The sequence below is a fragment of the Poecilia formosa genome, unplaced genomic scaffold (genome assembly GCF_000485575.1).
Source record: "Poecilia formosa unplaced genomic scaffold, Poecilia_formosa-5.1.2 Scaffold21, whole genome shotgun sequence".
NCBI lineage: Eukaryota > Metazoa > Chordata > Actinopteri > Cyprinodontiformes > Poeciliidae > Poecilia > Poecilia formosa.
In genome coordinates, this window is record NW_006799960.1 from 3,354,275 (window position 1) to 3,379,569 (window position 25,295).

Genomic DNA, 25,295 nt, shown 5'->3' on the forward strand with positions numbered 1-25,295 from the left:
AGAAGATGAACTTTAACCTAACAGAGCTCTGTGGTTCCTCCTGTCAGTGTGAGAGTCAGGGTGAGGAGGCGCCATGTTGGGAAGAGAAGTGGAAGCTGCATCTTCAGAACAAACAGGTCATGATGCTGGGCTACTGATTATCCTTCTGTCTGGACACAGGATCAATAGAACCAGTTTAAAAGCTAAAATGAATGGTTATATGCCAGACATGGAAAACTGGGATGCTTTGTGCTTTAAGATGTTTGGTTTTCATAAGGAGTCTAGGGCTCAGTCTCTGTCTTGAAAGATTATTTTTGTTTTTGTTGCTGCTCACAGTGGCACCCTGGTGCAGTGGGTCTCCTCCTTTTTCAGACTCACGTCTTCCGCTTAGAAAAGCTCCACTCCCTTCTCTGCTTCACTTCCTTTACCAGAAGCTGGAAGGTAAAAATCCCTTTTATCTTCCCTTTCTTATTGGTCTTCCTCCAGTCAAAACTCCCCCACACCCACTTGTAAAGAAAGTCCGCTAGCTGCCGCACTACATGCTTAACATCAATACTTTTGTTGGATTTACTCTGAATCAGGACTGTCTTTTGGCTAAAGGCCTTACACAACCAAAAAAAGAAAAGGAAATTAAAAGAAAATAAGTATTTTTATAAAGTAGCACTATAATCAGGGAGAATCTGCATAACATTATGGCAATATATCTTCATTTGTGGAGGTTTGTAACTCTCAATAGATAGAAATATTTTCATATTGGAGGCAATGAAATAAATCTAAAAACAATTTGAAAAGTAGCTACAAAGCCATCTAAGGATGCAGCCATTGACAATAAAGAATAATGGAGAAATGGCCCAGAGATAAATTTGACAGTAAACCCTCCAGCTGAAATATGAGTTCATACAGCCAAGATTTAAAATAGTCTCATGTGAAAGGAAAAAGGCTAAACAAGATGATAAAGGCTGGAACCTCTTGAGATTACTGTGTAAAGAAGGTTCTTAATGAGACTGTTCTACTACAACAGAGTGTCTTCAGTCAGAAGCTTCTTCAGATTCACTGTAATACAGACTGCTACAGGAGAACCTCTCTGTCCAAAGCCATCAGAATCTACAACAACTCTTTGGAGAAACTTGGATAATGTGAATTATAACATCATTTAATTCCCCACTGGGATTAATAAACGTCTGTTTGAACTAAAACAAACAATTATATCCAGTCAGGGTATCTTGGAGACCTAACAAACGGGCACCATATCCAGTTTGTTATGAACTGTGATGAACCGTTTAGAAAATATGGGTTTGCTTACTGTGCTACTGGGTGAATTATATGTCTTAGTGCAAAACCCTTTAAATGGTCGGTACGACCGGAAAAGCTCCATTACCAGTTCAGGCCATTCCCCATTTTGCTGCTGGTTGTGTGACGCATAGCAGTCGTGAATGGAGGCAACTCAGAGATGATGCTGAGAAGATAATGAAGGGCTGACATGAGGGCAAGCAAGAACTGTTCAGCAGTAAACAGTTCACTTGGGGTCACGGTTTTTGTGGTTCTGCAGTGAAATCTATTAGAATAAACCCCAACCACTTCTCTGTTGGATGTCATGGTGCCAAAACTTCAAACCAAGAAGAAGGAAGTCAGGTGGTCCATTTAAAGACACACGTGTGTCATGACAGGAAGCCTTCAGCAGAAATACAGACATGGGAAAAAAAAAAAAAAAAAAAACTACTTAGGAGGTTCAAATAACACGAGTGTATATTGGTGAACCAAGCGAACAGACAGCAAACAGTTGTTAAGCAAGTGAAGGTTCTGAATCCTTGAACATTTCAACAAAAACTCTAAGGAAAACATCAGGAACTGACTGTTCAGGAGGAGAAAGTCTCCTCAGTTTGTCTTAACAATACGCTCCTTGTTCTTTCGCTCGGTTTAAACAGCTTTTATCAAAATCTATTTACTCGCTCGTTCAGACCCAACTCCCTCTCACATTCTGTCTGTGCATTTTTTTTCCTTTTTCCTTTATGTTTTCCCACCGCCATCTTCTTCTCTTGGATAAAGAAGCAGATTTAGCGGCAGCCAGCAAATAGACACAAGAAGTCTATTCAAACAACCCAGCCATGACAGAGACTGAGGAAGGAAGGACAAGTGAGCGGGAAGAGCAGCAGCAGACTGAGTAAGTTCCCTGAATAACATGAAAATACCAATAAACAACATCTTTATGGAATGAAAATCACATTGCATGAAGGCCTAATGCCTTTAATTGCATCCATTTCGTATTTGCAATCCTCCCCCCACCCCGTTTATCACTGCTTTCCATCCTCATCCTAACAAACACAGACACACTTGCATAGACACAATGCTCTCTGATGTTATAATCCTCCGAGGTCCATTAACCAGACCAAACTAACAACAAAACTAATTGGCAAAAAGGCTCCAGAAAATCTTTAAAAAAAAATGTATTTGCAGAAGTAAATTTCTTAAAGCAGTCATGCACTGGAGACAAAATGAAGACTTACTCATTTGTTGTTGCTTATGTGCTTAAAATGCAAAGATCGAAGGCAGATGTTACAGCTAACAGTGTTGAAGACTTCTTAGTCAACATATTAGTTACTGTTGATGTTCGAATATGTTTCAAATTATTATTTTATTTCACTAGTCTGAAAGAGTGCGGTGACAATGTCAGAGTAAGCTATCCACATTCACCAATGCAATGATGGAGAGAAGACATAAAAACACCTCAACAGCTTAAAGTGCAGCTACATCTTTCAGAATTATTTTTTTTTCAAACAGATTAAGGATTTTTATACGCAAACGTATCAAGAGTAAAAAAAAAAAATTGACCACATTACAAGTACACCATGGTACAGCCAATATGAGAAAATATGATATGAGGGGCCTATGAGGGGCCGTTTAGGACAAAATCTACGTTTTGTCTCTCACACACTACCGAAAACTCACGCATACTCAAAATAATAATCACGCACACTCAAAAAATACTCAAATTGCGTATACACACTACAAAATGTCACACACACACACACAAACGTTAACTATCTCGCACACTTACACTACTAGCAGCTCGCACACGCACACAAACGTTTATCTCTCACATACACAAGACTAAAGTTGAACACAAACACACAGTACTAAGACTCGTTTTATGTATGTGTGAGAGCGCTCCCGTCACAGGGGGGACAGATTTTCACGGGGGAACAGAATTTCTCACAAGACCTCTTAGTAATTCTTGTAATGCTGGCACCCAGTGGACAGATTGTACTACAGCAATTTTGCTATTTGTAATCAATCAGATTTATTTATTTCTATACCACATTTAAGCTACAAGAAAGTTAAAAGTTCTATATATATTTAAAAGCACAAATATACTAAGTAATAGAACATACAGTGAGTCAACAATCGAAACTTATAGTTTAGGATCTACGCATGTGCAGTTTGATCAAAATATTATGCCCCGCCTCTTCTGTGACAACTCTCACACATTCAAAAAAAGTCTCGCTCTCACACATACATAAAACGAGTCTTAGTACTGTGTGTGTGTGTGTTCAACTATAAACGTTTGTGTGCGTGTGTGACATTTTAGTAGTGTGTATACGCAATTTGAGTATTTTTTTGAGTATGCGTGAGTTTTTGGTAGTGTGTGAGAGACAAAACGTAGATTTTGTCCTAAACGGCCCCTCATAATAATGGGCCCCACAGCAACGAGACTAAAAGTAGACGTGTAATGAAGAGATCTTCATTCATGGAACTATTTTTACTTAAGTCACTGTATAGCACTTTGAGAGCACTTTTTGCACTTTATTAACAGGCACTTTATTTCGCACTGCACTTTAAGCATAGATTTGCACATCAATAACAATTTGCACACAAGACGTTTTAAGTATATTTATCCCTGTGAAGGGAGGACAGTTGTTACTCAGAGCAAGGAGCTACTGGTGGGTAAAACTTGAGCAAATGTCCGTGCATAATCTGTAAAGTGTGGAGGTGCGAAGGTGTCTTTTCTGTGTTCTCTCCAGGGTGTTCGGATAAAGGCTGGGTCCAGACACCATTTATAGGTTCCGGGAGAAGCCATGGAAAAGTGGGAGGGGGAAAGTGTTAGTGGGGTTTGTAGTGTTTCATATGGTGTAAGGATAAAATATAAAATAGTAATAAAAAGTAAATAGAAATGTGTTATTTGGTAAAAATGTATTTTATTTATTTATATAGGTGGAAATTGGTAAATTGAGATCCCCTGTGATTTAAAAGGTGGTTTGGTCCTTCACAGCTGCTGATTTAAGGCTGCAGTTTGACCTGGGGTTTTGTTCTTGTCTTCTGGAAGAATAAACCTTTGCTGTTTCCACCTCAACCTTCATCCTCACTGTAAATCCAGCCGCACAAGGCCGCCTTGTTACAAGATGCTTTTTTTCTTTTAATTCATCAAAAGACATGTTGATTTCATTCATCTTCATTAACAACACCAGTTCCACCTGGAGAAAAGTAATCCCAAACCATGATGCTGCCAGCACTGAATGGTGAATGTTGGTTGATGTGCAGTGTTTATCTTGTGCCACATACGTTTGAAATTTTGCACTCAGGTTTGGTTTCATCACCATGATATACAATAAAATACTTCTACATTGGAGCCGTACTCCTTTATTTAGACATATCCAGGATGTATAAATGTCTGTCTCGTGTAGAGCAGAAACAAAAACTAATAACCAGAATTCCCTGCATCTCATTTTTCGGTATGTTGTCCTCCTCTTAGTAGCCTCATGACCATCTTTCATCAGATCTTAACAGCGATTGCAGGAAAGTACCCAAACTGACCAAACAAAGGGGTTTTTTTGGAATAAAATTCAAGTTTTGGTGTGGCCTAAGAGTCCAGACCAAATACAGAAAAAACGTCTGGAAAGGACTGCCAACAAGCAATATCCTCACAGTCTATGGAGACTGTTGTCATCCAAAATCTTCAGACTTTGCCAGGTAAATGTAAGAAATGCTGCAATTAAATAAAAAGGAGCCATAAGTGTTAGTTGAAGGGTGTGCAAACTTATACGACTGGGTTGTTTATAAAAATATAAATACCTCTCTATGTCAAATTATTTTGTAGCAAACGTGAAGCCACCTCTGTGACCGCTATTATTTTAATGAAATCACATCACAATGGTCCAGAGTAAACCTGGAAATATAGAAAACAATGAATGAAAACTAATGAAATGTTGGATTTAAAGTTCCCATCCTGACTGAAAATCTTCAGACAGATCAAGATAAACTTTAAAGTACTGAATCGACATGAACATTTTGCACATCGTGGGATTTTTTTTTTGTTCATATGTGGTTGAATTAAGCTAATATTCAAGAGCTTATGTAAACTGATTGATAAAATGTACAACACTCACAGAAATGGGCACAGAAATCTCTCCTGAATAAGCATGTGCAGTAAGATGTGGGGTTAGCCAACGACAGAAATGTCCATAAGGGCCCAGAAAAGCTCTGCCTTTCCCTTCCTGCAGTTCTCACTTCTGCTTTCTGGCTTATCTGTTCTTGACCTTCTTGAGCCGCAACCAGCATAATGAACTCAAACTGTAGAGGAGAAAAGCAGCTTGAAGGGGTGGACGCTGTATAGAACCAGCCTGCGTGTGCTTTATCGGAGCAAGGACACAGTAGAGCACGTATCCACACCTTGTTTGCCTTTGGCTTAAATTAATATGCTGGTACCCGACGAGATAACAGGGGCATTTCCTATTATGAGCCTGCTTGGGAAAAGGGAAGAGGGAGGTACGGTTTAATTGCAAGCGGGACAAACTTGTCTTTGAGTAGCAGACATTTCTTTAAAGCTAGAGCGAGTTATAAACAGTGGGCTGGCAAAGGGGAAGGGTACACTTTGAGAAACATGTGACAAATGGTAAAAGAGGAATAGAAAGTGGACAAACTGAGAGAAAAATGTGAAACACGCCTAAGAAACAACAAGGGGGGGGAAAGGAGAGGAAGGCCAGGTGGAAGTGGTGAAAACGAAAAGGTAAATTGGGGGAAAAAAAAAGAAAAAGGGTCAAACAGAATCTCAGAGGAGGAAGGAAAATGAGAAATACGGAGAGAAGGTGGAAAATGGTGGCAGCCAGCCGGAGGTTCTTTATGATGGATGACAACCAATCATCTGCCTGTCCATCCATCATCTGATAACACATAAAGGGAGGAAACAACCAAACTGAAGCACAGAAAACCCTTACAACATCTTCACTTGCGTGTATGGCTACGTGCAGTTTATGTGGAATAGTAAGCAAGATTTTTTTTTTTTTTGAGAGAGACAGAGAGAGAGCAGAGAACCAATAAACAGCCTCGCCTTTGAGTATCATCTCCTCCCAAAGTCCCAGATAACCCTGGTTCAGCTCAGATATATAAACTGTCCATGAACAGAAATGTTATTTCTCTCCAAGCACATGACGCTCACCACAGAGACCACCATGACTGGAGGCTGCATCCAACACAGATGGACTCACTGACATGCAGTCATGCTGGGCTTTGATTAAAGGCTCGTAAAAATAAAACCCAGAGCATCACATGAAGCCGATGATGAAATATTTCACTGTATCTTTATCTTTTGTTGATCTGCATGTCATATTTACAAGGGCACTTTATTGGTAGAAAAGCAGATAAACGGATTGGTTCACGAATGGATTGAAATTTATCCGACTAGAATCTGATTGTGTGAAATTATATTGGGTTATGCACTCACTGGCCAATTTATTAGGTACATGTAAATGCTGATTAACAAAAATTGTAAATCAATCAAATAAATGACAGCAACTCGATCCATTTATGCATCTGACCATGGTGAAGACTCAAACCGAGCATCAGAATGTGAAGGAAGGCAGATTTCTTGGTCTTTTAACGATAAATATTTGTATTTCAGAGAGTGTCTCAGCTTTACAGAGAACAGTCAGCCTTGGTGACGTGAGAGATTTAAAGACATGCAACAGTAGATAAAATATTTTTCAATTTCTGAATCTACAACATATTAAAACTTGAAGTTGACAGGGTAGAGCAGCGGCAGACTACACCAGGCAAATCCTCAGGACAGTAAATGGACACTAAAACTTAAAAAGCCTCACCAAAACAAAACTTCTTCAAAATTAGCAAAGGTTAACTGGCAAACTATTTCCTAAAAGTCAGGTCAGTTGCAGGTTTACATTCACAGGCACGAATGACTGCGCACTAAATTCTTCCTCTTGAAGACCTTTGCAGATCAGTTCACATTTCTTTATGCAAAAGCATAAAACTGGGGATCGTAGTTTTATCCTGAGGATAAAGCATTCCCTTTGCTTTAAAAAACAATTAATACATTAAAAACTGCTTACTGCTTTTTAAGACCAAAATGTTTGCCGAAACATAGAAACACAGACAAAGATGAAGACCAACTTGCATACACAGAACAACACAGAGTCAAAGAGACAATGAATCAACAAGAAACAGAATTTCTTTCCAAAAACATAACAAGCCATTTTGTAGAGCATACAGAGAAGGCTTGTTGAAAGTGCAAAAAGTTTGCAAGCGGACCTGTGAGTACACGCCTGTGCTTTAAATGCATGAGGGGAAATTTGTTTCCGACGGTGCTTAAAATGAGGATCCTTCCCTCGGATGACATTATAGCATCTAATCCCAGCAGAGTACAACTGCTGCATCAGCAACTCTTTGCATGGAGGCGACAAGGACAGTCCAGGCAACTGTCTGTTCATCGTCCCCCCCCCTGGTTTCACTCCTCCATCCCCACTCCTCTTTATTCAACTAAACATTTAGTCAACACTCGTTTATATTTTGGTCACACATGCGACACGTCGAGCACATTCCAACTTTTAAAAGTGTTAAACATGACGGTGTAACAACCACACTTTCCATTTGACTTGCTACGCAGAGGACGTTGTGGGTTCTCCACCCTGTCCTGCACACACCGCTTGACTTGAGGACGAAGAAGTAAACACATCTTCAGGTGGCCATTAGTGCTCTTTCATCGTCTTTCCACATTACATTTTGCAAAAAGCCGTAAGTTATATTTTTTCCAATTCAAAAAAAACATGTGACAACAATAAAAGGCAAAAACAAAAAAATACAGGATGACAGGAAAACTAAACGCATTTTTTTCTACTTAATCATATTCAGTCATTTAGAATATGTTTTCCAGTAAAACTCCATTATCAGTCACCTTTTGATATATTATTTACCTGTTGTAAATAACTTGAAAATGACTAGATATATGTGGCAATGTTTAGCTCAAAACTTAAAAGGTGCAAACTGTTGATTTTATGTCAGAACTTTAAATTAACTTCACATTATTTAACTTTGAATTATTTAAATACACACTATTTCTTCATTTGTGAGTGATGTTAACGGTATTCTTCAATGCGTTTAAATATGTGGAAAGAAAAAGAGCTTATAATTGTTCTTTTCTTCAATTTCATTGCAGTTTCTCTCCTCACATCTCTGCACTCCTGTTTAGATATCTTTTTACATTAGCGTCAGTTTCTCTTTCGCACTGCTCTTATTTTACAGTTTTCCTTATGTGGCATTCAAATAAGTTTGTACACTGACAGAAATCTCAAAGTCAGATCTCTGCTGTTGAAACTAGAGATTGTTGGCATAGCTCAGTGTCAGCGTAATGTTCCATCTTCGCGACATCAGAAACCAGTTTGGTGGAAATAAAATGAGGTTATGAACGAATAAATAAGGACGTGTCCAGCGTCTCTACCTGTAAAGTCTGTTTTGAAGCTTAGATCGCACAAACGCCACTTGAGAGAAAGTTGGTGTTGTCATAGTGATAGATTTGTCAGCTACATTGATAAATGAGGGAATCGCGCTTTCTGGTTAAGCTTTAGACACATACGACAAGTAACCTTGGGTAGTAAATGCCCATTCACAGTAACATATTATGCAAGTCATAACCATCTACCAGTCACTTTTTATAACATGAATTCTGCTAAGTATGATTTCTAGAAAGAGGAACTCAGATTTCCCTCTAAAGTTGCTCTACATACACTAATTAAGTCGATCTTCCTCTCTGCAGCACTAAGGGAAGTTTTCTTTGCTGCTTCACAGCACAGAGTCAAATAAAACTGGAATTATGCAAACCAGAGGAAGCTGCCAAGATCCACCTGCAGTGTGTGTTCGAAATGCTTTAGTTTATCTGTTTATTTATTTGAAGCACTTGTGTTTTCAGTGTGTGATTGCATGATTTCTGATATGTTTTTGTTTGTTTTTGGCTGGTAGTGCATCTCTGGGCATGATGAGGCAGGATTCCAACCACTGTACATCAGGAAGAACGAGTTCCACTTCATCGCTGGGTGTTTGTACATATGCAACACGTTGAGCTCCAGAGGTTGACAAGCTGACATAATAAGCTTAGCTTAAAAGGTTGCTGCAACTTGTTTTTTTTCTAAAACACGTAAGGAATGTGTGAAATATTAAGAGAAACCTCAAATGAAAAACAAGTTATGCATCGTTTCTTCGTTCTGCCGTTACCCCCTAGAAGTTTTTGTTGGCTTCCTTTTAAAACAAAAACTTAAAAACAAATAAATAAAGACATTTTAGAAGTTTTTGACCCCAAATTTTAAGTAGCTTAATTATCAGACAGGTTACAGTCGTGACTACAGACTTTTTGGGTTCTTATTAAAGCAGAACTCATTTGTTGAGTTGACATCACTCTGCAGAGACCCGTGTGTGCTTGAGGTAGACTTAAAATAGACTCAAAGCAGATATCCGCACGCAAGCAGGAACCGGTGTTCATATTTTTAACAGAACTAAAGAGTCGGCGCAACCAGACGCACGGACACACAGCTTGCACTTTGTGTCGCTCTAACAGTTGTGCAGCGGCTGCCCTGACGCAGAAGAAATGAGACACCTACCCAGCTCATCAAACCTGATGTAGTATCCATTCGGATTGTGGGAAATGAAGGAATTTGTCACAGCAAATGTCGGCGATCGGTGCGCTCGACTGCGAAACCGCAGCCGTCCATGCGGCTCACAGGGTGTGCACGCCTGAGTATGCGGGAGCCTTCAGTCTGCAGCGAAACTGAACATTTATAAGAACAGCCTGGTTCTCCGAGAAACACTTCATAGCAAAACGAACGTTTCTCACCACAGATGCTCAGTTCAAACTGAATCCGTCTGTCTATTAAGATTTCAATAAGCTGTTTGTGTGTTTAGCTGTCCTTGTGGTTGTTAGCTTAAGGTGAACTCCAACATTTAGTTGTTTTCAGAAGACAAACAAGACGTTGCCTCATTACTTTCTCAATACAGAATGACAGCAAGTCACTGGTCCCTTTCTGTACACCATGAAGGCCCCTTCTGTCACTCTCACATTTCCCCTGGAAACTCAGTAAAACGATTTTTAAAATCTAGGAAACAGCATTTTAACCACACAAATAGGTAGGAGATTAAAACTATATGATAAACTTACACAGTGCTTCAGATTTGCTTTATGAAAGAGTAAAACCTTATAAACTTTACCAAGTTAGGCATTTAGATCCAATTTTTGATTGATTTTTCCATATTTAGAAAACGGTTTAATCATTTGCCCCGTCACTGATTAACTGTATTATTTTTGACTCAGCTCATCATTAGGTAATTTCCCTGCTTTACACTTACAGTTGAAAGGATTTCCTGAAGCAAGCAAAAATGAAAGAGTCAAATAAACACCCATCCGCTGCTATTTGATTCGTTGACTTTTTTTTTTTGTTAAAACTCATCTGGAAATTTGATCAAGATCCTTTATTCTTTCTTTGAAGTTTGTGTAGCAGTGCAACGGACGCTCTAGAGACTACAATAGACGGGACTAACAAAAACAAAACAAAACAGAAAAATTCCCTCTAGAATGAGAGAAGCGGATTAAAAATCTGTTTCATGAGGTTTGCTGGTTTTGAGGAGCAAAAGAGAAGCAGCGGTAACCCAACTCAGACACTGCAGATCAATATCAGGTTTTTTATCCCCCCTGCAAATTATTGCCTCATTTTATTTCCCTCATTTGTTGCGTCTGACTGCAGCTACGTGTTTTTATTGCTGTCTGACTGAATCTGCTTCTGTCTCATTTTCCTTTCAGAAGCTTCTAAATTGCAAAAGCTGTGGACAAAATTACTAAATTACCACAGAAATCTGTAATTTTTTTTGGAGTGCTGCAGTAGAAGATTTATGCTTCTTCCTTCACCAAATTATTTCTCAATCTGGAATTGGAGACTTTATATAACAAAATGATGGATTTAAATAAGAGGTAGACAAGTATAGCTGCACCTTTGAGCTTAGAATAAACAATAACCACAATCTATCTGAAGTGGCCTACAGTAAAAACCTAAATTAGAGGCAATTACATACATGTACCCATGATTCGGAGAAAATGTGACGGGAGCTCCCCAAAGACGCAGCGTATTTTATAATTTCTGCGTTCAGTTCTGAGATTTGTGTGTATATGAAACAAAATATGGAATTAAAAAACTAAAAGTCTTAATTTGATTCTGCACTCAAAGGGCTGTTTTTGAGTCTACCAGACTACCAACTGTGGAAGCGGCCCTCTTCTGGATGGTGGCCACATCACAATTATTTTTTTTTTTATTTTTTATTTTTGCATACGTTTAATGTTTACAAAATGCAATAAAGTGTGTCAGCTGTACTGCTCCAGCTCTTGCCCATTTCCTCAGCCGCATTTACAAGGCTATTAATTACAACATAAGCATGATCTTATCAGCATTTAACGCAGAGCTGCCAAATTTATTTTAGAAAAGCTGCTGCTGTAAAATGGCTTTTTTGGGGTGGGGGGCGTAAAAACCTGGTGAGAAGTTCTGAAAAGCAGCTTCACTCAGTGACGAAATTGGGAGTCAGAGATCTCACCAAGCAGTGTCACTTTAGTGAAACTAAGTCAGATTTATGTGACTGTGACATTTTCTTTACCTTTCCTTACAAGATAGCATACAGAGCTCTGTTAGTGCTGCAATAAATGCCTGTTTTTATTTTACGATTATAAATATTTCTACCTTAAGTCTGACGGCTAAGATTTACAAATCCCCAACAGATTAAGCTTTAAGAGCATGAAATAATGACCTTACTGTAATCCAGTTAACCTTCCTGATGTCTGCTGAAGCTCCTTGTCCCTACTCTGTAAAGTAAATGAATCTTGCTGCACTGAGTCCTATCCTTAGTTATTAATTCTCTCAACACCAGCTTTATTTGCCGTATTCGCTGCCTCTCCACTCTGAAATGTACCCAAAGAAGGCCAAACTGAACAGGCAGACTGTTCTCAGACAGGATTTTCCTGCAAGTTTAAATGAAGCTTAAAATCATCTGGACAATTAAACAAAGATCCACTGTAATCAATGAAACATTTGCTTACATGCATTTTATGAAACCATCATGCACGTTATGCTTGTGTGCAGCATATTTAGCCGCAAATTCAAGGGTGAAAATCTGATGGGCAGAAGCACAAAGCAATAGTATATGAACCATAGAAGGTACAGCCTAATATCTGATCCAAAAACGATGTTAGGAAAGGTTTTGGTTCTGGTTCTGCATCTGATTAGAAGAGTCTCCATTTGAAAAAGTCATATTTTTTACACTCTAAAAACCTATTTGCTAAAAATTGTACTTTTTGGTCTCCCGAAGCACAAGTTTCCTTGTAGAGGCATATCAGCTCTTACTGTTGAGTTCCACACAATGTTTCATTCATTTCATTCTGCACTAATAAGTCTGAATTTCTGAGTTTCAAGATAAAAAAAAAAACCCAACTAATTATGACCAACTCTGACTACAAACTCTCTTTTTTTTTTGTTTATGTGGATAAACTAGTTGCATCAATAGAATAAAACAGACTTTATCAATGGATATCTGGCTTTTATTTTTGGGACCATATTAGGCAAATGCTGGATTGGATCACCGATAATGCCAGCAGATTAGATTCCTTCACTCCATCAGGTTTTGGTACCAGAGTCAAACATAGTTGCTCTCAACAGAGAACCATTTGGTTCTACGGCAACCAGAAAGCCACCACAGCTCAACCTCATTACGCCACAACAAATAACTCCCCTAACGTGTGATTCTGCCGGTAGCAGGGAAGTCTGTGTCTCCAAGGAGGACCTCAGAGCAGGGAAGCAACTCATCAACGCAGCACGAGTGAGTAAAGTAGCCAGCAATCACAACACACACACACACACACAGCAAATTTCAACAAAGAGCTCATAGATTTACAGTAATGTTGCATTTCGTTCTACTCAAAGTGATAAGAATGTTATTCTAGATAAAGTAAAAGTTTTGTCCCAGCAGAGCAGCTGCAGCTTTACTCGTTATGTTGCTTTAGCGCCGCGATAAGCAAAGCAAATGGCCAGCAAAAACCTTCTCTGAGATCAACCCACCAGCACCAACGGCTACGTCTTCAGCAGGGAGTGATACGTCAACCCACAGTGTGCTCCGCGCTAAGCAACCACAAGCTTCACAAGTGTCTCTAACTGCAAATGTTTTGCTCTCTTACCAATCACACACACACACTTTAAATAGGCCACATTTCATGAAGTGTCAAGAGTAATAACACTAACTTAGAGGTTTCCTATTTATTTCGTGTAGTTTCAGTGGAACTTGCTTGCATGAGGAGAGAGGATGAATCTGTTGACCAAAATAAATAAATAAATAAAACCTCCAGGAAATGCTTACTAATAAGAAAAAATAATTACCTCCCCAGTTTATTCTATCCCAGACCATTTACTGTGGTTTTCTTTTGTGTTTTGATGATTGAATTCTGCTCAGCGCACAGGAAACTGGCCATTTAACAAACGCTCATTGCTAGTCAGAGCAACACGCCCTCCTCCAGACTCAATCTTCGCTTTAATTCCCCCAGGTGTACGCGCCTCCAGCGGACAGGAGTGTCAAACAGGGCGCGCGGCGTAATTGTAAAATCTGGGGCCACGGCTCCACTGTTTGCCTTCAGATGATGGGGATGGTGTTCCTGCTTGTTAAAGCCTAAGTGACTGTGAAATGTGTGGAGTCTGCTAAACGACATCTCGACAGCCAGTGATGAAGCGCCGCCCGCCAAGCAGTCGGAGACGGAGCGATTACAATTTATTCTTTTTCAGAACAGGACGCTCCAGATCCAGCAGAAACATTTTAATGAGCACAGAAATGTACGTGGATGTTACATGAGAAAACACTTTGAAAACACATAGCAGGTTTTTTTTTTTTTTTTAAGGCTAAACATACAAACATTTACATAATTTAATATTGTTTACGCAAAAAGAAATGACAAAACATTGAAATAAAAGCCATTTTTTGAACATATTTTCTAATATTCCTTCTGTGAGTTGACATAAATTCAGAAGACAGGCCGACAACACGCCGAACTACGGAAACCCAAGGAGTCCATTGGTGACAAAAAGAAGAACAAAAAAAAAAAATCCAGATTTTCTACGAAATTAAATCTTCAAATAATCATTACAATCGATTTATCGTCTTCCCCCTATTTGTATTGTATTAATCTAACAGCAGGACTTTTAACCTGGGTGTTCGTTTCAATGTAACAAACACAGTTTAGCAGCCCACCCTCGTCCTCATTTGCTTCTAACTTATCTCCCGCCTTTTGTACAGCAGCTGCAAACACCCACCCTGATCGCCATCCAAATTCCCGGATTAGCAGTCCGCTATGAATACCGGAGAGTTAAAACTGTCACCAAGCATTTGCCGTTCACCGCCACGCAGTCAGTTGCTTACAGGGTGACGGGGATTTAGCGATGTGCAGATTTCCCCACGCTGACCCTTCTGACATGTGTGTGTTTTAAGCTGCAAAAGCCTCCCTGCCACTTCTGTACAATGCACACGTAGTAGCACAATAATACAGGATTGAGCCTCTTGAGATGTTTTCATCTAAATCCTTCGACTTCAATCTGGGTTTTAAACACCGAAAGGCGCTTATTGCTGCTGTCCATCGGCGGTTTGTACATTTACGCAAAGACAATGATCTAACCCGCTTCCGGGGGGAAATTGTTATTCATTTACCATGTTTTTATCAAAAGATGTCCCCAGAAAGAGGAGAAGTCATTAATGTTTAGCATATCACACAAGGAAGTGCTGTGAATGCAAAGGGAAGCTAAAACAAAGTGCAAATTGTGTTTGCTGAAGTGAATGTCAACTTGTGTGACAGCCAGACTGCTGCGGGGTATCTGCCAGCGTATTCAACAACGGCGCGCATCAACGGGAGCTGAAGGAGGGGTGGAGGGGGGGGGTCTTCTGTTGGCTCTGTTTGCGTGTCTATGTGTGCGTGTCAGCGTGTGTGAATAAGATAAATGAGAACCGCCAGAGTGTGAAAAAGAGGGGGATTTATTTGGCAGGTGAGCAGAAGGGTGGATTTGTTGCAGAATCGAGTGCGTTTCTCATCTGCATACCGTACAGGATGCAGTACAGTGAGGTGTGTTTGGCCGTGCAGGCATGCATGACGGCTTCAACATCAGGTGGAGGAAAAGAGGTCACTCGTGTCATCGTGAGCGAATTAGGATGTTTATAAAACTTGGCTTATAAAGACACATCTTACTATCAGCGACTCTACGGATGCTGCTTGTGCATTGGTTCATTTTATTCACTACTTCATCTTTAAAAAAAAAACAAAAAAAACAACAGCCATTTGAAATGAGAAACTTTGCATGGAGAAAACCCTTTTGGATTCATCTAAAGAGAGGAAGAATTTTCTAAAAGCAACTAAATAATCTGGTAGTTCTCTGACATTTAATTACAATTTAACTTTAAGAGTGATGTGTTTTAACGGTTATTGTCAGTTTTAGGTGACTTACTTAGCATTTGACTAAATCCTAAAAATGTTAGAATATTACAAACGACCAATCAATGCATTTATGCACGAATCATTTGTTGTTCCTCTTGAACAAAAGACAGAAACAAACAAAGAAAGAAAGGCAGAAAGGAAGAAAGCTTTTCTCGAGATGCTGATTTTATTTACAGCATGCACCCGGTCTAGTGCTGCCAAAAAGTACCAATGTCTTCTTTAATCCCTGGTATCACTGTGATTGATACGTCACCACGCTGTCCTGATCAAATCTATGGTGGTGTTGTAAAGAGGAAGATGAGAAACGGCAAACCCAACGAAGCAAGACATGAACACTGTTTTTTTTAAGCAACCCGGGCTTCTTGAACACCTCACCGGAATGAAAGGCTGATTGCACTGCACTGAAGCAGAAAATCAGGCAAAAGGAGCCCCGCCAAGGACTAAGCACTGTACAACACGTGGACATATTTTTCAGTAGACCCACAATATTCTTGTCCAATAGTACAATTGTCTAAGAAATTGCATTTTGATTTTATTACCTGTAACTATAATAATAAGTATTAACAGAAATTAACTGCAATTAATATTGCAAATATTTTTTTTGAAGAAACTAATTTATTCAGATGCACCAGAATGACATGATTTGACTGAACTCATTAAACTGAGGTTAATATTTTATATCTGACTTACAGGATTTACCTATAATGTTTTACTAGGAGAAACAATGTAAGCTAGTTGATTTGTTTCAAGGAAGGATTTTTGTTCTCTCTCTCTCTCTCTCTTTCATTGTTTTAATGTTAAGAACACAATCTGGATATGAAAGAGCTCCTTTTGGGTAAACTATTACAAATCAATTGACTGTTAAAAGTTGACAACCGCTAAAAAGGTGTTTGGTTGTTGAAAGTTTGATAATATCTAAATGACTTTTTATTTATGATTTGAAGTTACAAACTGTCAAATGGCTGGCCATGAAAATGAAATTCTAGGGCGGGATTTTGATATTATTTGAAAGTTTTATTACATAATGGAATAGTTTTATCTGCAGAGGAAATGATGCAAAATGTACAAGTACTCGCACACATCAGTGTTTTCCTTGTGTATGTGTGCAAAGCTGCAACAAGACAAAGTCGAAAAGAATGACGGAAGTTGATTTGCATCTTTAAGCAAGCGCCTACCCTACAGAGGATTAAATTAGAAATGTGACAGCTTCCCATGTTTGTTCTGCAAAATGAGCCCAACACAGCTGGCATGACCTTAAATGACGAGTTAAAACCATAAAAGAAGTTCATCATTAGCAGCAGCACGTCTGACATCTGAAAAATAAACAAGTCTCATACAGATGCCTGGCGCTGTGTGTGAACACTAAAATGTATGCACAGATTGGCAACAAGTTTCTCCTCTCACCATTTCTCTAATTCTGCTTTCAGTGCGACCACCGAGGCTGCCGCAGTCGCTTCACCGCGCCGCTCCCCTCCCTCTCTGTCCGCAAGCTCAACTTTTCCAGAAACCCTCACGAATATAGAAAAACCCTCCACTCCCCGACCTTTTTACAAATTACAACTTTTACACACTCACATGCGAAGATTTGGAGAGGAGCGAGGAGCGTTCAGCGGCTGCCTGAGTCCAAAGTAGCCGGGTTCCTTCAGTAAGCTGCTGGTCCAAAAGCCTCCCGCCCCCCTGGCGCTACGTTCGGAGGAGCAGAGGAACAGAAGCGGGGTTTCTGTGTTTGTGGAGGCCACAGGTAGAGATGTGTCTCGTTGCGCAGCCCGAGCGCATTTCAGGAGGACGATAGAGACGCGGTGCTTCTCAGTTCAGTCCAGCCTGCCGCGCTGTGCGGCGGTCGCTCCGCCAGCTGTAGAGGCTGTAGCCGGGAACGCCGGTGGGAGGAGGAGCGGCGAAAAGCTGCCGCGCAAAGAGTCATGGGAAATGTAGTAGCGTCGATGCGGCGCTCAGACAAATTTTCCTATGAATTTTAGTTGGGTTTTTGCCTCCCAGTCCCAATCCAATTTGATTCAGTTCTCATCGGATTTATTTAACCAAGCACAGCACATTAAACAATGCTACATATTAAAAACCGTTGTTTTTGTACTTAGGTTTTGTAAGGGTAAATATACTGAAGTTCTGGTTAAACAAAATAGTATGTTAAAAAAAAAAAAACTGTCAGCTCTTCAAAGTTTTGAATTGATTAGTGAGGGTATTTTTGTGTGTTTTCACAGTTTTCTTCTGTGGTTTATGAACTGTTATGGTGTATGTGAGGAGATCTGCCCAGATTTTTATTTTGGTTGCATTTTGAAACAGTGATGGTTTTTATAAATAGCTAGAACAAAGTATGACTTCAGTGCCCTGCATAAATAAACATTGCTGTGCAGAGCTGCACAGTGGAAGAAAACCACTGTATGGTTTCAATTGTGTTACAGATAAAAATCTACTAGAGTATGACATGTATCTCCATTCATGTTTGAGTTAATACCCTAACCTTGACCACTTTTTGCTCAAATTGAAGGTTTTTTTGGGCTATGACTCTACAAGCTTTACAGATCTAAAGTTAGCGACTTTTAGCTTTGCAAAAAGATTTCAAGCTAAGTCAGATTGGATGAGGATCATCTTGACTTATCTTTTTGTTTATCTCGCCACGTGTTCTTTTGGTGTTAGGTCAGGACTTTGACTGGGACATTGCAGCATTTGAAACTGCTTTGATCTATTGCACTGTAGCTCTTACTGTATGTTTAACGTCTTTGCCCTGCTGAAAGGTGAACCTCCTTCCTCAAGCGTTTTGCAACCTCTGAGCTGGTTTTCTTCCAGGATTGCCCTGTATTTAGCTCCATCCATCTTCCCTTCGACTTTGGCCAGCTTCCCTGGCCCTGCTCTTGGCTGTTTCTCTGATAAATACTTCCCTTGGCCTGCTCAGGTGATTGCTCAGTTGTCAGCTCACTTGGATGGCCCCGTGTTGAACAGTGATTGTACTTTGTGTTAAAAGTTGAGATCTTGCTTTGCTACTTAACTCTGTCTCAAAGTTCTTCGCAAACTGTCTGCTGCTTTCCTTGGTCGTCTTGACGCTGCTTACCCTTCACAGAACAGATTCATAGAAACGATGTAACTCTGAAAGTATGAAACTATTTGCTAATTAGAAAACTACTGAAGGTAACTGGTGTCATAGTAAATAGGGCTGAATCCCTATTCAGATTTAAAGTTTTGAAAAAGTTTTCAAAGCCATGCATCATTTTTGCACCACTTTGTCTTTGTCTTTTATCTAAAATCCCAAATAGAAACACGAAGCCTTATGGTTGCAGCATGGCAAAATGTGATAAGGAATACTTTTTAAAAGGCACCGATTTGCGTAGATGTTTATTGTACACATTTCAACCTTCTGACCTCTGTCTCAAACTTTTATCTGTGAAGAATAAAAGGTAAGCACTCCTTCATCCTTACAGCAATTTCACTTTTTAATGCAGGACAAGCCAGGAGGAATTGTGTCTGATTGGTTGGTAGATTCCCTGATTTCTATTTTGTTTTTTGCACATATGTTAATGGTGTTGGTAGTAATTGTTGGCTGACAACAATATGCACTATTGGTATTGTCCCTATCTTGTCTGGACAGCTACTGATGTTGTTTGGGCACACTGTATTGTCCCTCATTTTTAGTACTTTGATTGTTTTTTTGGTTTTTATGTTGTTGTTGTTGTTGTTGTTTTTAGTTTTTACTTGCTGTAACATTATTTACCCTTTTGGGACTCAAGTAAACCTGAACCTGAACCTGATTAGCCAGCATTAGCTGAGTTGCATAAACTTTTCTTCGTGTTTTTTTTTTTTTTTTTTTTTGTGAAAACAGCATACCTGGAGGGATTTCTGCAGATTTTATTTTAATCACTTATACATGAGAGGTTGCCTCCGGGAACCTGGTAGCTTTTCGGTATCTTTATGGAACGATTTATACGTTCCATGATCAATGAGGTCCACGTGAAATTACATTACAAAGGGTTAGAGAGAAGGAGATTACAAAGATTACATGTAATTTAGTTTTTTTGGGGGGTTTTTTTGTGGATGCATACTTGCAGAAAATCCCTCGTGATTCAAAAGAAGCAGAGACTTGAGTGATGAATACAATAAACGCAGCACAGCAACATTACAGCAGAGCTCCCCGGGGGTTAGCACTTATTCTGGTTGTGGTATTTCTACGTGAAACACCTGGGTTCAGACTATTAATGTCTACAGTGCAGATGCATTCCTGATTTAACCTGAAGAGGGAATAATGACTAGGAAAAGCTGACGTGCTTTGCGGTATGACAGAGAGGGAGTGTTGTAACCTTTTTATTTTATTTTATTTTTTTTTGCAATAACTCCCAGGAATATCAGTGATACGCAAACGAGGAAAACTGTTTGATGCATTTGCTTCCATTAAAAGCAAATCTTTAAGCTCAGACTGAGACCGCGATGGATGAAATTCTACACGAAGACAATAAGTTGTTTTCCTTTCAGGTCAAACATTCCCTTGTGCATTCATTGTTTCTCAGCAGCCTCTCCCCCACTTTCTTACTGCCTGCGCAAAGAGTACATTTCCTACAACAGCTTGCTGTTTGTGTGTGTGTGTGTGTGTGGTGCATGTGGGGTGTGTAGAGGAAATGCTTCTGCCTTTCAGTAGCCTCACGTCTAAATTTAGAGTACCCCGGCTGTCAGAGGCCAGCTCGGACTGCTGGCCGCTCAGGAAAGAGACTCGAGGCGTGTTGAAGTCGAGGACAAATTGAGTAAGGCTGGGCTGTGCTCAGCTGAGAATAACACGTTTGCTCCTCGTACGCCCTGAAAAACAAGAGGACCTATAAATATCCCCCAAACAGCCAGGAGAGTTTCAGGAAGTGAGAATGCAATGGTGAACAATGTTAAATGGGCAGACAAGTTGGGTCATCCATCATCAAACGAGATCATTTATGAGAAATCAAAAGATATGATCACCGAAGAGTCATTCTTAGGTCATACACGAGTTTGAGATTACATTTACTGTAGTCATGTGACGAAAAAGAAAACAAAAGGCCAACATTGCAAATCCAAACATGCAAGGAACCGATTAGTGTGTCTTTTTTTTATTTTTTATCTGTTTGCAGGCAGTGCTTCGTTCTCGTCTTTTTGATTATGAGATGTGTCTCTATGTCTGAATGTTTGGAGAGCAGCACCTCCTTTATTGACTCAGTTCCTGCCGGCCCCCCTGCCCCCTCTCTCTGTTGCTCGTTTTGCCCTCTAATGTGATTCGGTTCTGCCAAACGGAGATGATAGCAGCAAAGAGCCACACTCGGTTTGCCTCTGGGCTTTCCTTTAATGGGTTTTGGCGTATAACCAGGGACGAAACTCTGCTTTTTCCATCAGTATCATTTTGTATTTTAAATCAACATTTTGCCCAAATAATACTGGAAAAAAAAAATCAACAAAGAGCTCAAATGCAATATGGAAAAGTCTGGATGCAAAATCAGTTTAAAAAAAAAATCATAGGTCTGGTTAAGTATGGAAGAAGAAAACAGTTTGAAGAAAAAAAAATACTTCCACATTTTTTTGTTCTGCTATGAGCTCTGCAGCTCATTGGCCACTCCTTCATTCTGGGTTATAATTCTCTCTTTAAAACTAAGTGATTTTTTTCTAAATTGAACTGGGTATGTATTCCATTAGTGCTTGTTGCATATGCATCAATTGGAGCAGCAACAGCAAAAGCATAGTCTGCTCTAAGTTTCTGCTTGGATTTTAAGTAAGAAGCTGCTAGTTGGCTGGTTGTCTCAGGGATGAATAAATGCACTGTCAGTGTCTACTTTTCAAATTGTGAGTTATAATAGAGTTGAGAAAAGTCTTTAAGAACTGAACTGTAAATATGCAGTTGGATTAAAATTGATTGTATGTGGAAGACAAAATTATGTCCTACTGAAATCATCAGTATCATCAGTGATATAAACCACATTTGTCTTTATTGAATTTGGATTTGTGCAATCAAAATAGATGAGCTGAAATAAGTAAAAAATAAAATCAAACAAACTTGAAGTTGAACTACTTTGCAAAACTCTGTAAGATATTTCAGCCACAAACTAGTAATACTGAGTCAGGTCCTGCTGCCAGTCTTTTGGGATTGATTTATTTAATTCAAATTAACTTATAAATCAAAATTTCGTGTGTGGTAGAGAGTGAAATCAGTGGTGCATAGTGTGCATGAGTGAATATATGTGTTATAATGTGCAAGAAAAAATAAACTACGAGACAAAAATAGCATCATACCTGAGAAGGAGATAGGACACAAATTAGTCAGCAGTTATACTTTAAAAAAGTTATATTTTATTGTATTGCATCGTATTGTATTGTATTGTATTGTACCATATTTATAGACCCAAAGTCGGAAATATTCACTTTGGAATATTCCCCATCCTCTGCCGCCCTCTAGTGGTTTCAACTAGACGCTTCACTTCCTGTCGAGGTAAGAGGTCACCATTCCAGAAAACATGGCGGCCACCAGTAAAAGTACCGTGTTATTGAAAGCTGTGAAGAAAATAACCATCCAGTTCTGTCCGTTCGAGTCCAATGTCCGCTCAACAAGGTGAGAAACCTTCGCTCAGCGTTACTGTTGTGCTACAATGCCGTTGTTTTGTAAATTTTGTGTAATAATGGCAGGGTTGTTGTTTGTGAGAAAATAGTCGAAGACCAGCCATCAAGAACCAGGATTTGCCTCTCTCTGTTCTAAAGGGTCAAAAAGCTGAAGCTGCCCTTTTTATTAATTTGACCCTTTTTTTAAAATTAATTTTATTTGTTTAATGCACCTGCATATCGCTGGCAGTTCACAGTCAAGAGCTCGAAAGCAAAATTACGTATTTCTCAGTTGTAAAATTCAAGACATGAAGTGACTTCTCAAAGATAGTTTGTCCTTTCAATAGCTGTAATAAGTAAGTCTAGCTTTCTTGTCTAGTTTTTACACATTCAATTTTCTTTAATAGTAACAAAAGGTCTCCTAATATCTGATGGTTTTCCCTGAAACCACTCCTATAAGGCTCAGAGGAAATAGTCAGTATGAAACATTCAGATTTTATAATGAATGATTATTCCCCCTCTTATGTTTATAATAGTTTTTTGTTTTAAAATTGAGGCCAGTGTTGAACCAGTGTCAGCGCAGCATGTCTCTGTCATTTAAAGGATTGACTTCATTTATCAACTAACATACTGATGAGGTTTAATGCACCAGATGTGGAGGACTCAAAGACCCCGATGCCTGCTTGTCTTTTCAGAGAGTTTCTGGCTCTGGTGGGTTCAGCGAAGGCCCGCTCCACCAACATGAACTGTGAGGTGATTTCTGTGGTGAAACACGACAAGTCGGAACCAGTAATCGACATAACGTATGGTAAGAAATCGGGCCATGTGCAGCTTTGCTGTTTTTTCCAATGAGTACCGGTTGAATATCAATGGGTTCTGATCTGTTAGGCAATGTTCTACTGCTCAACAGAAGGAACATCATAATAAATTCAGAGTCTAATAAGTTATGATTATATTATCTAAGTATACATAGACATGTTAATAAACTTTATTAACAGTTTGGACTGCCCAGTTCAGATGGTTGTAGCACTAGCGCACAACAAGACAAAGACAATTTATATTCAGTAATACAGAATTTAGTTAAGTTCAAATCAGTCCAGTTTATTCCAAGACAACCCAATCATAGAATGCAGTTAAAACTGATCATTTAATGCCATTTGGAATAAAGTTATCTACATGATGAAGTCCAACCCGACGCATTGATCTTGAGTTTGCAGCATTGCTTTGTCCTGAGCAAGCATGTGGTGACAGTGGAGAGGAGTCTCTCCCCTTTAACAGGAAGAGCTGAAAGCAATCTGGCCTCTTGGGAACACATGGAGCAATAAAATATTATATTTAAGAAGAAGAATTAGAGTTATTTCATCTATTTCATGGGCAACCAATGCAGAGAAGCTAAATTTGGAAAGGCTCACATATTGATGTCTGATCTCTTTATTTTATCCCGTAAACAAAGCTCTTATAAACCACCAAAAAAAACCAAAAAAAAAACATTGTCCTCATTATTATAAAATCAACAAACAACATTTTTCTTAGCTAGTAAAAAAGTTATTAGGACATCCCAATCCCTAACAGCTAGTGAATCCCTACCCACTTTGGTTGAAAGTGAAAGTCTGAGGAAAGTTTAACAATATTTTTGAAGTCCTGGTCTCTGTCTGGTAAACTTCAGTTTGTCCTTCATGGTAAAAAGCAAATGTTTCATCTTTGCTCACCTCCCTGGAAAAGTGAACTCTTCTTCTTTCTTAATGTAACAGCAGCATTAAGACTCTGTTCTATGTTTTGCGACGACATTTTATCGTTTTTAGAGACTTCTTTTCAACAGCCTTTCAGCCTGCTTTCTGTGAGAACTTCCTCGGGCTGCCGGTTTTAAATGGCCTTCGTCCGTAATGCGAAGCGGCAGATTTACGCCCGTTTGTAATTGTAGCCGACGTAGTTGTGAATAAATCTACGGATGTCCTAATTTATTTCTCACGAGAAATTGTGCTCTCGTTACATTTTACTGAAAGCTCTTTTGTTCAGTTTTTCTCGTCTGTATGCACCTGAATTGATATTAAGTATCCAATGGATGTCAGAAAAATCAGACAGACTGTTGCAGGGTATTGTGATTTTTTTTTTTTTCTCACATGACTGCATCCGCGTCCAAACCCCTCGTATTAAAAATTCAGAATAGATCCAAGTTTCTGAGGAGACTTATAATCTGCCGTCAGTAACAAACACTTCATGCCTCAATTAGTTCCTGGTGGTTTGGTTAGCGTGAGCTACGGCACGTTTCTGCACACAAATATTTGGCGTTGGTCAGCAGAGTCTCTTTTGTGGTGCTTGACATTTGCTCAGAGTTAACTTCCCCTGTGTTTCACTCCTTACACAGTGCCGCCTCCTCCGAGTCATCTCATTGTGTCTTCTGTTTTTTTTTTGTTGTTGTTGTTTGTCACCACAGTGGACGGAGAGAGGCTGGTGATGAAGGGGGAAAGGTTGACTTGCCGCGAGATGCTGAGCGCGTTTCAGTCCCGCTGCAAAGACAAGGACCCGCAGAGCAAGAAATGACCGCCTGTTTGAATTTGTTTGTGTTTATACGCGTGTGCAATCTTGGAAATGTACAATAAAACAATGTGTTTAGCTAAATGCGACTCCTTTTGTAAGTTACGGTAGAATTGCTTTACACTCATTGTGAATTTTGTTTTAACTGTGTACCTCAGATGTACTTTGTTTTGTGAGCGACGAACCAGTCGGTTAAAATCGTTTCGAGCAATAAAGCTGGCATTAATCAGTACAGAGTCAATCGAATATAATATTTTGTTAGACACAGCTGGACTTTTATGAAATTTAGCAACAAAAAAAAGCAGTCCAAGTGAAATTAACACAGCTATCATATATTAGACACGTATATAATATCAAGTTAACCATTTTCAATAGACTTTTAATGTATTTGCCATTCATTTGCATGAATGCCTGTTCATCCATTTGTCATTTCATCCATCCGGCTGTCCATCCATTGATC

The 25,295-nt window shown here is 39.3% G+C and overlaps 2 protein-coding genes across 3 annotated transcripts in view; one reads left to right on the top strand and one right to left on the bottom strand.

Moving 5' to 3' along the window:
* The window catches only part of pag1 (phosphoprotein membrane anchor with glycosphingolipid microdomains 1), a 57,499-nt gene extending 39,880 nt beyond the window's left edge, over nucleotides 1-17,619 (bottom strand). For both annotated transcript variants that reach the window (XM_007547761.2, XM_007547759.2), the window contains exon 1: nucleotides 17,327-17,619. The gene's annotated coding sequence lies outside the window, so the exon portion shown is untranslated. The remainder of the gene's footprint in view (nucleotides 1-17,326) is intronic.
* A 4,554-nt stretch (nucleotides 17,620-22,173) lies between these two features.
* Nucleotides 22,174-25,067, top strand: mrpl53 (mitochondrial ribosomal protein L53). The gene is made up of 3 exons (XM_007547762.2): nucleotides 22,174-22,313; nucleotides 22,996-23,108; nucleotides 24,735-25,067. Exons 1-3 carry the CDS (start codon nucleotides 22,219-22,221, stop codon nucleotides 24,839-24,841), a joined length of 315 nt encoding a protein of 104 aa, XP_007547824.1. The 5' UTR covers nucleotides 22,174-22,218; the 3' UTR covers nucleotides 24,842-25,067.
* Nucleotides 25,068-25,295: the final 228 nt, after the last annotated feature.